At 47.2% G+C, this 13,874-nt stretch overlaps 1 protein-coding gene across 1 annotated transcript in view; it reads right to left on the bottom strand.

The window, feature by feature from the left end:
- Positions 1–3,904: 3,904 nt before the first annotated feature.
- PDE6D (phosphodiesterase 6D) overlaps positions 3,905–13,874 on the bottom strand; it is a 44,890-nt gene continuing 34,920 nt past the window's right edge. Inside the window, exons 3-5 of the mRNA XM_026721006.2 lie at positions 9,480–9,605; positions 6,217–6,322; positions 3,905–4,713 (exon numbers count right to left, since the gene is read on the bottom strand). Coding sequence (XP_026576791.1) covers positions 4,632–4,713; positions 6,217–6,322; positions 9,480–9,605 — 314 coding nt within the window. The 3' untranslated portion in view covers positions 3,905–4,631. The remainder of the gene's footprint in view (positions 4,714–6,216; positions 6,323–9,479; positions 9,606–13,874) is intronic.

Below are 13,874 nucleotides of genomic sequence, written 5' to 3'. Positions count from 1 at the left end.
GTTTTGTCTGTTTGTTTGTATGTCAAAAAACAATAAAAACTTTTATAAAAAAAAAAAGAAAGAAAAGAACTATAGTGGAAGTTACTGCAAAACCCTGAAGGGTCATCTTTGAGAACTCCGGGTGGGCTTCCAAAGGAATAGCGGAGAAGTGTCAAGCCGATCTTCTCAAAGGGGAAGAAATAGATTGTGACAGATGAAACGAGTTGGAAGGGAGCTTGTAAGGACATCTAGTCCCGGGGTCGCCAACCTTTTGGACCTCAGGGACCACCAATCTCGAAATTTTAACTCCCGCGGACCAGAGATCCTGGGAAAATCCCCAGAAAAGTCTGCAGTAAAATCCCCCACCCCGTTTTCCTACCGATCGATCGTTCTTTATCTGGGATTGCAGGATACCGTCTCCAGCTCCGTTCTCAGGGGAAGAGAGACGGGGAGAGAGAGACTTTTGGCTTTGTGCAAGGAAAGCAGCAGAAGCCGCAGAAGTCTTTCTTTCTCTCCCCCAAACTCCGCCAGAAAGGAGTCTTTGCCGGCGCAGCCTCTTGGGGCAGGAGGCCTTGCAGGGTCCCAAAGAGTCATTTCTGGCGGAGTTTGGGAGAGAGAAAGAAAGACTTCTGCTGCTTTCCTTGCCTGCAGCCAAAAGCAGAAGAAGAAAGAAGCGAAAGAAGGAGCCCGGTGGCCAGGCCAGGCGCGTGGGGTGAGTGGGGCAAGTTCCTCCCCCTCCACCCGTCCCCTCCTCCCCTCACTACCTTGTGTTGTTCGCAATGCATGCGATGCAAGCCTTGTGTTCCCGCGTGGCCTGGATTAATTGCTTTGGGGGTGACATTTCTCTGCGGACCACCAAATTTTCTTGCAGACCACCAGTGATCCCTGGCCCATTGGTTGGCGACCACTGATCTAGTCCACCCCCCACCGCTCTTGGCCAAGCAGGAGACCCTACACCATTCCTGACTGACGGGCAGTCCAGTCTCTTCTTGAAAGCCTCAAGTGATGGCGCTCCCACAACTTCTGAAGGCAACTTCTGTTCCACGTGTTGATTGTTCTCACTGTTACGACGTTCCTCCTCATCTCCAGGTTGAATCTCTCCTTGTTCGGTTTCCATCCATCATTCCTTGTCTGGCCTTCGGGTGCCTTGGAGAATAGCTTGATCCCTTCCTCCTCTCTGTGACAGCCCCTCAAATACTTGACGACTGCTATCAGGTCTCCCCCGGTCCTTCTGTTCACCAGAGAAGTAGGTAGGAGGACCGGAGAAATTAGTTCCCAACAGCTTGTTGTCTATCACAGGGCTCTCCAAACTTGGCTCCTTTAAGACTTGTAGACTTCAACTCCCAGAATTCCCCAGGATGGCTGGGGAATTCTGGGAGTTGAAGTCCACAAGTCTTCAAGGAGCCAAGTTTGGAGGGCCCTGGTTTATCTTGAATAAGATCTTTCAGCATAAGACATGATAAGACGCTGCACACCAGAACAGCTAGACACAAGGACAGTTATTGTCTGAACGCCCTCACTCTGCTAAACAAATAATTCCCTCAACACTGTCCAACTATTTACAAAGTCTACACTACTATTACTACTAATCTTCTCATCACTCCTATTACCTATCTCCTTTTCTACTTGTGACTGTATGACTGTAACCTTGTCGTTTGCATCCTTACGATTTATATGGATTGTTTCCTAGTATGATTTGATTGCTTATTGTACCCTATGACTATCATTAAGTGTGGTGCCTGATGATTCTTGACTCTTGACGAATGTATCTTTTATGTACACTGAGAGCATTTGCACCAAGACAAATTCCTTGTGTGTCCAATCACACTTGGCCAATAAAATAATTCTAATTCTAATGAGGGTGAAACTTGGAGAAGAATGCAATTAAAATTAATTTCTCACCAAGGTAGCTCCACCGGACATCTTCGTTTACATGTTTTAGTCTTCAAAAGATCTCTGAATTCAAAAAGAGGTGCCACCCACAAATTGGGTGTGCTAAAGGATGCTAATGAACAGGTAATAATAAATTCTGTGGTATTGCCTGCGCCTTACCTGGGATTCCCACCATTTCCCACTTAATAACCTGCACGTCTTGTGGTTACGACAGCAACTAGGCTAGCAATCGCTGTCATAACACAAGGACTACTTGTAATTTGCTTTTGCCCTGTGTATTAGGTGTGTGCCGTGTGATAGAGGGGTGGCATGGTTGCTTGGTGGGTTAAGACACTGGGCTTATCAGTTGGAAAGCCAGCAGTGAAGGTTTAAGGCCCGAGTGCCATGGGATGGGGTGAGCTCCCATCTTGCCTCAGCTCCTGACCACCAAGCAGTTCGAAAGCATGCAAATGCAACAATATAAATAGGTACCACTGTTGTGCCTCTGCTGGAGTCTGACTGAGGGAGAGATGGAACGGCTGACAAGGAGTGGGAGTGTGGCTCCATTGGTTGTGGAGGAAACCGGGGGAGGGCACGGGCCGGATGGGCATTCAGAGGGGGACCCAGGCTCATCCCCTCTTCATCCTAGGGCACTCAGGGAGGAGCGGATAAGGGAGAAAAGTGAGTGGCATGATCTACGGGGGAGGAAGGGGCCCTGATCCCCTTCATGGGCTGCAGTTGGGAGGACTGGACAAACTGTGCATGGCAAAGGTGCTGGAAGCAAAGTGTGCATTCTTGTCTACTAATTCCTTCAGTGTGGCTTGTGTTGAGTTTTTTTATTCGAATTAACTTTACTTTGGGTGCGGACTGCATTTACTCCCTCCGTAAACTTTTTTCTTTTAAGAGTTTGGTATCCTGCTAAGGATAATCGGAGATTGGGGCCACGTTGGAGGCATTAAAGGGAATTTCTTCTATTTTTAGGACTTGGTTATTTTTGTGCCACGCCTAGGGTCATCACAACCCCTTTGGTGGGAAGGTAACAGCCCTCTGTGACATCATGCTGGTCACCTGACCTCAGAAATGTCTTTGGACAGAGCTGGTTCAACGGCCTTGAAACAGAAACGGGCACTGGCCCCTAGAACTGGCAAAGGTTTAGCAGAGTAAAATCTGCACAGACTCCTTTACCCCTTTAGGTGTAATAAGAGCCAAAGGAACTGTAGCCCGACAGCGGGAGAAGGATGGTTTCACTCCTGCCTGCTAAAATTCAAGCCCGATTCACTACTGAGTCTGTAAGTGTGTGAATGTGTTAAATGTGAGCACAAATGGATGGTCAGGATGGTCCAAGGTCCGGAGCGTCTGGCCGGCAGCTCTGCTGGGATGATTATCTTCTGGTTTCTGGCACGCATGTGCACTGGGCCAGTGAGTCTTTGCGCATGCACGTGCTCCAGAAAGACCAGGTGGCCGGCGCCTTCTGGGAACCGGAACATCATGCACATGTGAAGTCTAGCTGGCCGGCATGCGGGAACCCGGAAGAGCAATGGCCGACAGCCGGCGTGCCCGGAGAGATGGCGCTGCATGCTACTTCTGGCACATGTGCCATAGGTTCATCATCACGGCCTTATACCGTTCCGGACGAGTGGATGTCCAATCTTTTCTTAAAAACCTCCAGTGACGGAGCATCCGCAAGTTCTGGCGTTAAGCCGTTCCATTAATCGTTCTCACCGCTAAGGAAGTTTCTCCTCTAACCCCAGGTTGCTTCTCTCCTTGATTAATTTCCATCTGTTTCTTCTTGTCCTGCATTCTGGGGCTTGGGGAAATATCGGGAAGACTGCTATCCTATCATCCCTAGTTCTTGGAAATAAACAGATCAACCTTGGGCCCTGCTGGGAACGCCTGCTGGCAAAATTTCCTCGTTGCATTTCTGTCCAGGAATCCGGAACATCTGGAAGGCAACGCCAGGAGGAAGGCAAGTTCAGATCGTTTGGGGCTTTTTATTTTTCATGGCCCCGGAGAAACCCACCCCTGGAAGTAAATGCCAAGCGGAAAGGCAGGAACTTTTCAATCATAAATTTATTTATTTATTTAATTACATTATGTAAGAATATTGCAGTCTATTTTACAAGTTCAAGGAACCGGAGGGGACGGGGGACGGGGGGACGGACGGTGGAAGAAATGAGTATGGACCAGTTTAAACGGAGAGGAGAGTCGGAATTTAAAAATGGAGGTGGAGAAAAAGAGAGGGAGGGAGAGAAAGAGAGAAAGAGAGGGAGAAAGAGAGAGAGAGAAAGAGAGGGAGAACGAGAGAGAGAGAGAGAGGGAGAGGGAGAGGGAGGGGCCGAACAGGTGAAACTTAAAACAAATATAAAGAGACAATGGAGAAACTGAGATGACAGCCAGCCTGCCAAGAAGGCGACTAAAGGATGGAGACGTAGAAAGATCTAAAAAAAAAAACCAAACAAGCAACCCAACCCTTTAGAGTCCCGTTTACAATCTTGGTCCTTCTTGCCCGCCCCGAAAAAGGTCCCCTTTTCCAACATCCGAGAAGATGGCTACCAGGTGTTGCGAGCGTGGCCTTGTCCCGGGCAGGAGGGCAAGAGAAGGACGGGCCAAGGGCTCGAGTCTCGCCATGCTCCAGACCTCCTGATGCAACGTCTTCCGTCACTGGATGCCTTGTGGGGAGGGATTGGGGATTCGGCCACCCCCCGGAGGAGGGGAAGGGGGGGGAAAATCGGGTGAAGGGAGGAACTAAAGCCAGGCCCGAGCCCTGCCCCGGCCTCCTCTCAAACGTAGAACAGTCTTACTTTGGAAGTGCTGACAAGGAGGTTGTCGTCGTAAAACTTGGTTTCTATGATCACGTTCCCGCTGCAGAGGGAGAAAAGGAAGGAAAGGAAGAGAGAGAGAGAGAGAAAAAAAAGGTGAAATGGTAGAAGAGAGACCATTTAAAGCTTTCAAAACTGGGCGCTTTGCCCAGGCCTGCGGCTCTGAATGGGCTAAGGGCTTTTACTGTTGCTTGTTTGATTTTTAATCTTGCTTTTATGACTTAATAGGTAACTCAAGGTGGCAAACACTTCTCCTTTCCTATTCTTATTTTCCTCACAACAGGTAGGTTGGAGTGAGAGAGAATGGCTGGACCAAAGTCACCCAGCTGGCTTTTCATGACTGAGGCAGGACTAGAACTCACAGCCACCTGGTGATTAGTCCAAAGTCACTCAGTTGGCTTTCAGGCCTAAAGCAGGACTAGAACTCACAGCCACCTGGTGATTAGTCCAAAGTCACTCAGTTGGCTTTCATGCCTAAAGCAGGACTAGAACTCACAGCCACCTGGTGATCAGTCCAAAGTCACTCAGTTGGCTTTCATGCCTGAACCAGAACCAGAACTAGAACTCACAGCAACCTGGTGATTAGTCCAAAGTCACTCAGTTGGCTTTTATGCCTAAAGCAGGACTAGAACTCACAGCCACCTGGTAATTGGACCAAAGTCACTCAGTTGGCTTTCATGCCTAAAGCAGGACTAGAACTCACAGCCACCTGGTGATTGGACCAAAGTCACCTAGCTGGCTCTCATCCTTAAGGCAAGACTATAACTCACAGACACCTGGCTTTTAGGCCAGCACCTTAACCACTACACCGAACTGCTATGTAGTTAATTATTTCAGTTGCTGTCTATATTTATTGTGGATGCATTTATTGTTTTAAATGGCTTTTTAATTGAATTAATTGTTTTTATAGCTTTAGCACAGAGTCATTGGGTTGAGATGGGTGGCTATAGAAAGTGAATGAATGAACGAACAGCCCAAATGACTTGCTGGAGTCAGGGCTGTGGAAACTGGCCAGCCAGGCTCCAAAGGATGAAGAATTTATCCTTTCAAGGCTGAAGGAGCCAACCTCATATAGGCAAAGTAAAAAGCTGAGGCTGTAGCTTTATTCTGTATTTCACTGCCCTGCGAAAAGTTGGAAGTCAATGATTTTTCTTCCCTCTTGTCCCTCACTCTTCCTTCCTCGCTTTCCGTTGTCCTGTTACCTTTATTTTCAGTTGTAATTTTATATATGATAACCTCCATAAAAAAATAAATAAAAGAAAACAAAAAAGAAATCAGGTGAAGGTCACCCATGAATTCAAGACGGGACGCTCACTAAATCCCCCCCCCTACCAAAATAATAATAATAATAATAATAATAATAATAATAATAATAATAATCTGAAAATTAAGGACTGATCTGCAAACTTCACCACTGATTAGAGCCAGAAGGATCCTGACTTCAGCTAAAGACACCTCAGCATCGGAACTGGCGTTCTCCGTGTTTCTGGGAAGTCACTAATCTTGACCTGGGGTTGTGTGAATGAGATAAGGGCAAAGCACTCACGTGAGAACATTAGCGGGCATCATTTGCGACTCTGGAGCTGCTTCTATCAAAGACTGCCAGGTGTTGGTGGAGTTTGGGATGACAAAGCCAAACTCAAAGAACCACTCTGTAAAAAGAGGATGAGGATGAGTGCCATAAACAGCCAGCTTCTCCCTTTACACCTGTCGCCCAGGTAAGTAACGGCCTGGAAGCCAGACATCCCCTGCACTTAAAAGTCTCTCATATATGGGTAGGATTTAAAATGGGCCATACAAGTGTTTTTCAACCCTGATAAATTTTAAGATGTGTTGACTTCAACTCCCAGAATTCTGGGAGCTGAAGTCCACGTATCTTAAAAGTGGCTGTGATGACCCAAAGGGGCGTGGCACAAAGGCAACAGAGTAACATAAGCAAGTAAAGTCCCTTTAATACCTCCAACTTTGCCTCCAATGTCCAGGTTACCTTCTGGGCTGGAGAAAAAACTCTCCCAAGAACAGCCTTTAAGTGGAGGAAATTCAGTCCGAAAATAAAGTACTTATAAACTGTAGATAAAAATCCACACAAACCACGCTGCGGCAATTAACTGGACAGGGCAGAATAAGGAATTGCAGACTTCAAAGGCCAACAAAATACACACAGTTGGGAAGATGCCAGGAACCCAGATAAGCCTCGACCATAAAAGATAACTCACGATTTGCTTCCAACAACTTTGCTGTGCGCAATCTCCCTTTTTAAACACTGTGTTCCCAGTTGCAGCTAATGAAGGGAATCAGGGCCCTTTCCTCCCCGGTAAGCCACCTAACTCACGTTGCTCCCTTCTCCATTCCTCCCTGCGTGCCTTAGGACGAAGAGGAGGTGGGCCTGGGTCTTCCTCTGAATTCCCTCTCCCTTGTTCTACCTCTCCCTTGTTCTACCTCTCCCCTGCTCTGCCCAGCCGGACTTTGCCCTTCCCCGGTTTCTTCCACAGCCAACGGAGCCACACTCTCACTCCCTGTCAGCTGCTCGGCCTCCCCCTTGGAATCAGATTCCGACAGGGGCATGACAGAGGCTATGGTTGGGAAACACCACTATAGAGGTACTTTGTTTGCTGCCTAAACAAAGTTTATAGAAGTATTCTATCCTTCAGCTGCAAGGAACAATTCAGATATGTTCTCCACCTCGGGCAGGATTTGAAATGATCTAAATCAGTGTTTCTCAAACTCTGCGAGCTTCAGGTAACAGAACCACAGAGTTGGAAGGGACCTTGGAGGTCTTCTAGTCCAACCCCTGGCTCAGGCAGGAAAGCCTGCACCATTTCAGACAGATGGCTGCCCAAACTCTTCTTTAAATCCTCCAGTTAATTCTTCTGGCTGTCAGAAAATCTCTCCTGATTTCTAAGGTTGGATCTCTCCTTGATTTGTTGCCATCCGTCACTTCCTGCCCTCTTTTCTTTGGGGCAGCCCATCAGATATTGGGAAACTGCTGGATGTGTGGACTTCAGCTCCCAGAATTCCACAGCCAGCATTATCCAGTGGGCAACTGAATGGAGCTGAGCATTTACTGGCTGGACGCCCTTCCTGTTGCCAATGTGGAGTTTTTTCCAGCAGATATATTCTCATTGCGCCAGAGAGAGAAATATCTGCCTCTGCCAAGGATCGAACTCACAGCCTCCTGATTGTGAGGTGAGAACTCCACCTCTGCACCACTCCTTTCTCATGTCGCCTTATAGAATACAATATAGGTATGTGTGGGTATGGACACACACACAGACACACACACATATATACCCAGCCTATACCCAAATCTCCCTAGAATAAATTTAGTTTAAATAAAGTGTCAGCAAATACACATACATATATGTCATGCCCCTGTTAGAATCTGACTCTGAGGGAGAGGAGAAACAGCCGACAGGGAGTGGGAGTGTGGCTCTGGAGGTTGGGGAGGAAACTGGGGAAAGGCTCAGGCTGGCTGGGCATTCAGAGGAAGACCCAGGCCCACCCCCTCTTCATCCTAGGGCACGCAGGGAGGAGCAGATAAGGGAGAAACGTGAACGGCATGGTCTACGGGGGAGGAAAGGGCCCTGATCCCCTTCATGGGCTGCAGCTGTGAGGACTGTTTAAAAGGACAAACTGCGCATGGCCCAGTGCTGGAAGCAAAGCGTGAAATAATTCTAGTCTTTCAGTTCTTATCTACGTTCTGGCATCCTTCCCAGTGTGTGTGTTCCGATATCTGTGGACGTCTTCAAGACCTTATCCTGCCTTTGTTTCATTAATTGCTTCAGTCTGGTTAGTGTTGTTTGTTTCTATTTATTATGTATTTTGAGTTTGAAGGGAATTTCTTCCTTTTCGCAACTGTTTGTGGGTTGTTTTTTTTCTCCAGTCGCTGATAATTGGAGCTTTGAAGCCAAGTTGAAGGAACTAAAGGGACTTCACCTGTTTTTGTGACTCTGTTGCGTTTGCATCCCACCCTGGGTCATCACAAATGCATACAATCTATATATATTTGCTGACACTTTATTTAAACTAAGTGTGAGTATCAATGTTATCTATAGATGCCATACACTAAATAATAACTAATCCTTATTTATGATTGGTGCTGACTTCTGATAGGGCAGAAAAAACGTTAATTCTTTTTGTTGCTTGCCTGTTGTGGCCCGACAGCTGACAGCAGAGCTGGCGGCAGACTTGGACAGTGAGTAGGTTGGGGAGGAACATGGGCCAGTCCTGGAGTCTGGGGAAGGCTCGGACGAGGGCTCTGCGTCGGAGGCAGAGATGGAGCCAGGGCCATCTAACAGTTACCAGCTGCCTTCGGAGTCAGAGATCAGTGGGGAAGAAGAACGGCTGGAGCCTGTTCCCAGTGTGTGCATGCACAGAGCTGCCAGAAGAAGGGAACAGCTAAGGAACAATTGTTGACTTGGGAGTAAGGGGCACAGGTGGACGGTGAATGGCCCCTTCCATAGGGAATAAAAGAGGAGCAAAAGGGGAGTGGGTTTTGCAGGGGACCATTTGTTCATTCCGGCATGCTTGCCAAGTATTGCGGGGACTGAAAGATATCGGCCTTGGTCACTCTCCAAGCCTGATAAAGGTCTGTAATTGGGAACTATCTGGAAGGACTGTTGGCCAGGACTTTGTCGGAGAGGAAATTCATTGTAAATTAAATAAAAGGTGTTTATTGGGAGGAGGACTCCGCTTCATGCTGTTGGGGAAGCTGAGGTTAGAACATCCTGCCTGCCTGTTTCTCTCTTTCTCTTTCCTCCTCCCTGGTGAAAACCCAGCCCAGATTTCCAAAGGAGAATAAAACTGCACCTTCTAGACATTGTCCCTTGAAATAAACTTTCTGTTCCAGGCGGAATTTTTCCATCTGCTCTGTGGAGGAAAAATTTAGCTCCCGAGACACAGCTTTGCATTTCAGAATCTTCTTAGGAACTCGAGCTGAGAAAAGAGAGAAAGAAGAGAGGGGTTGTTGGTAGAAATTATTATTCCAAACTATAAGACATGGCTTGGTGTGGCCAAAGGTGCTCAGATGTCAGCAAAAGGCAGGAGGCGCTTCCGAAAAATTGTAGAAAAAAAAAATGCAGGCAGTCACGCTGGGCAGTCACGCTATAGGACGCAACTGCTCACCCACTCTCCTATGCAAGTAAGAATAGAATTCTTTTATTGGCCAAGTGTGTGATTGGACACACAAGGAATTTGTCTTTGGTGCAAATGCTCTCAGTGTACATAAAAGAAAAGATATATTCCTCAAGAGTCAAGAATCATCAGGTACAACATTTAATAATAGTCACAGGATACAATAAGAATAGAATAGAATAGAATAGAATAGAATAGAATAGAATAGAATAGAATAGAATAGAACAGTCGAATTTTTTATTGGCCAAGTGTGATTGGACATACAAGGAATTTGTCTTTGGTGCATAAACTCTCAGTGTACCTAAAAAAGAGACGTTCATCAAGAGTCAACAATCATCAGGTGCAACACTTAATCATAGTTAGTCATAGGGTACAATAAGCAATCAAATGATACTAGGAAACAGTCCATACAAATCATTAGGATACAAGCAAGTCCTACAGTCACAAGTGGGAGGGGATGGGTAATAAGGAGAGAGGAGAAGATTAATAGTAATAGTAGTGCAGACTTTGTAAATAGTTGGAGAGTGTTGAGGGGATTATTTGTTTGGCAGAGTGATGGCGTTGGGGGAAAAATTGTCCTCGTGTCCAGTTGTTCTGGTGTGCAGTGCTCTATAATGTCGTTTTGAGGGAAGGAGTTGAACCAGTTTATGTCTGGGATGTGAGGGGTCTGTAGATATTTTCACAGCCCTCTTTTTGACTCATGAGGATATACAGGTCCTCCATGGAAGGCAGGTGGGTAGCCATTGTTTTTTCTGCAGTCCTAATTATCCTCTGAAGTCTGTGTCTGTCTTGTAGGGTTGCAGAACCCAACCAGAGAGTTCTAGAGGTGCAGATGACAGACTCAATAATTTCTCTGTAGAACCGATCAGAAGCTCCTTGGGCAGTTTGAGCTTTCTTGAAAGCCAACAGCGTGTAAGATGAACCCCCGTGGAGCCAGGTTAAAAATACAAATATAATTACGGCAACCCTTCCCTGAGCCTTCTCAAAAGCCTATGTTTGCGTGTGGAGAAGAACTGGCACGGCTTGGAGACTTTCCATTAAGTCTTTTCATCCTGCGTCCCGACTTAGAAGAGACGTGCCAAACGCCAAGTTATTTCCAACCAGGGGCTTGTCAGCTGTGGAAAGGGACCCCTCCCCAACTGGGCTGGCACAATGCAGGGGTGCTTGCCTAGTGGGTCCCCACCCCCACCCCAAAATAGTCAAGGTGGCAGTTGCAACTGCACTGAGCATCACGATGCACACCTAACCGCCGGCTGGAGGATGAGGCTTAAAATATTTTGTTGGGGGTGGCAAAAGGTATGAAGCCCCACTGTCAGGCTGAGCTTTTCAGCTGGAAAGCTGACAGCCTGTGTTTGAGACCCAAGTGCTATGGGATGGGGTGAGGTCCCATTCCATGCTCCAGCTCCTGCCCACCTTGGCAGTTCGAAAGTAAAGGAGGTGAGATGGACCAGTGGTTAAAAGACCCGGATTTTGCTAGTTGTAAAGAGGACAGTCGAGGTTTGAGACTCAAGCAGAAAGCAACGGGTGAGCTCCCATATCTTGCTCCAGCTCCTGCCCACCACCTCAGTTTGAAAGTAAAGGAGGTGGGAAGGCTCAGTGGTTAAAGGCCCTTTATTTTGCTAGCTGTAAAGATGACAGTCGAGGTTTGAGACCCAAGCACAAAGCAACGGGTGAGCTCCTGTACCTTGCTCCAGCTCCTGCCCACCTCGCAGTTCAAAAGCATGTAAACGCGAGTAGATAAATAGGTACCACTTCGGTAGGAAGGTAACGGCGTTCTGTGCATCTCGGCGTATAATCATACTGGCCACACAACCACGGAAATTAGTGGACCATGCTGGCTCTCTTGGTTAGGAAATGGAGACGAGACCACCGCCTAGAGTCGGATACGACTGAACAGGGACACTTTCACTTTTGCCTTGATCCAGTGGGTATGCTAATCAGATGCATGTAGCCAGGCCTTATAAGTGGGGTGTTTAAGAGTGACACCCTAAATCAGGGGTCCCCAAACTCGGCAACTTTAAGACTTGTGGACTTCAACTCCCTGGCTGGAGAATTCTGGGAGTTGAAGTCCACAAGTCTTAAAGTGGCCGAGCTTGGAGACCTTTGCCCTCCATGGAAGTCTCACTCTTGCCGGGGAAAAGAAAAAGAGCAATGGTAGGAAAATCCAGTTTTCACTCAAAAGGTCGTAAGCGTTTCCAACTAAAAAGGAGTAAATCTGTTTCGATGCATCCTTCCTCTCCAAAGGAAACATGAAATAATTCTGGTTGAATTGTTTTCAGGGATAAATACACTGCCTCGGTTTTAATGCTTTTAACCAGGCTGTGGTTCTGTGCCTTGTAAATTATACAGCATCGTTGTGACTCCGAGACTTGAACCGGATCAACCAGCAGATGTGGTTTCGAGCGAGGAAGACGATCTGGCACTGAGATTCGAGCCTGCATTATTAAGTGACTTAGAGGGGAGTCAAGTAGAGGGAGAGGAGTTGGATTTGAGAGACGAACCTGATTTATTGGAGGATTCAGAGTCCACTGAAGAATCTACTTCCCTAATTACACCTCAGGTGTTAACTGTTAATCAGGAAAGTGTATCAGAGGATTCAAGCTGTGATGAAACTGCTGGATGCTGGATGGATGCCAGAACCAGGAGAAAATTGAGACATCCAGCAAAGGATTAATTAATGAGACTGACACGCCTTTTCTTAGAGGATATAAGGGAGCGCACGACTTTGAAATCTTTGCTGGAAACAAAGCGAATCTTGCCTTGGAAAAGACTTGCGTCTGATTACTGCGTTGTGATTTACGAACTTTACAGAATTGCCGGACAGATTCTAAGAGGATTGGCAAAGGACTGTGATAACAGAGCAATTGAATCTTCTGTCTCTGGTTTTGTTTACGTAAAGTATTTGAACTCTATAACTTGAAGTTTCCTCTGTGGATACAGGTGGGACAGAACACAGCATGGTAGCAAAATGACTTCCCCACCCGCCCACCCCCGGGGAGAAAATGATCTGTATCATAAAAACTTTGGGACCTGGAACCTAACAACAGATCTTGAAGAAGAAAAAAGAGCCATTAGCCAGATGAATGGCTTGACAAAACAACCGATGATCTTGATGATGATGTTATCCATTGAATCACATCAACTCTTGGCGGTTCTCTGGGTCAGATCTCTCCCCCGTCTCCCAATCTTGATACTTCTTTTCAGTTTTTCTATGCTCTGGCCGGTGTCAGCGTTGATGGTGTCCAGCCACCGTTGTTCTTTGGCGCCCTGGTTTCCTTATGCTGCTAACTCATCCCAGTGTAATTGCTTTCTAATAAAAGGAGAATGTTTGCGTTGTGGCCTGCCAGGGGCCACAAGGCTCGGACGAGGGCTCAGAGATGGGGCCAGAGCCATGCGACAGTTATCAGCTGCCTTCGGAGTCGGGGATCAGTGGGGAAGAAGAACAGCTGGAGCCTGTTCCCAGTGTGCACATGCACAGAGCTGCCAGAAGAAGGGAACAGTTAAGGAACAAGGCTCAACTCGGGAGTAAAGGCACAGGTGGACGGTGAATGGCCCCTCCCACTGGGAATAAAGAGGAGCGAAAGGGGAGTGGGGTTTTTGCAGGAGACAATTAGTTCAATCCACTAGGGCGAAGATCTGTTCCTGACTCCTTGCCAAGTAATTGCTGCTACAGCGTGGCGTTTGGAAGCTATCGGCCTGGCAACTCTCCCAGCCTGATAAAGGTCTGTAGTTGTGAAATCTCATGAAAGACTGTTTGCCAGGACCTTCGCTGGAGAGGAATTCACTTGAACCTAAATAAAAGGGGTTTTATCGGGACGAGGAGTCGGCTTCATGATCTTGGGAAGTCTGGGTCAGAACAATTTGTAGCTCAGGGTTGACATGAGGGGGTTCCTGGTCAGTGGTCAGATTCAAACATTTTTACTACCGGTTCTATGGGTGTGGCTTGGTGGCTGTGGCAGGGGAAGGATACTGTAAAATCTCCATTCCCTCCTCACTCCTGGGGGAAGGTTACTGCAAAATCCCCATTCCCTCCCTCACCCCACTAACCTGCTTTCCAGCTCCGTTCTCCTG

The sequence above is a fragment of the Pseudonaja textilis genome, chromosome 4 (assembly GCF_049901715.1).
Source record: "Pseudonaja textilis isolate UNSWEBS1 chromosome 4, rPseTex1.2, whole genome shotgun sequence".
Lineage (NCBI taxonomy): Eukaryota > Metazoa > Chordata > Lepidosauria > Squamata > Elapidae > Pseudonaja > Pseudonaja textilis.
This window is presented reverse-complemented; position numbering and strand designations above follow the sequence as displayed.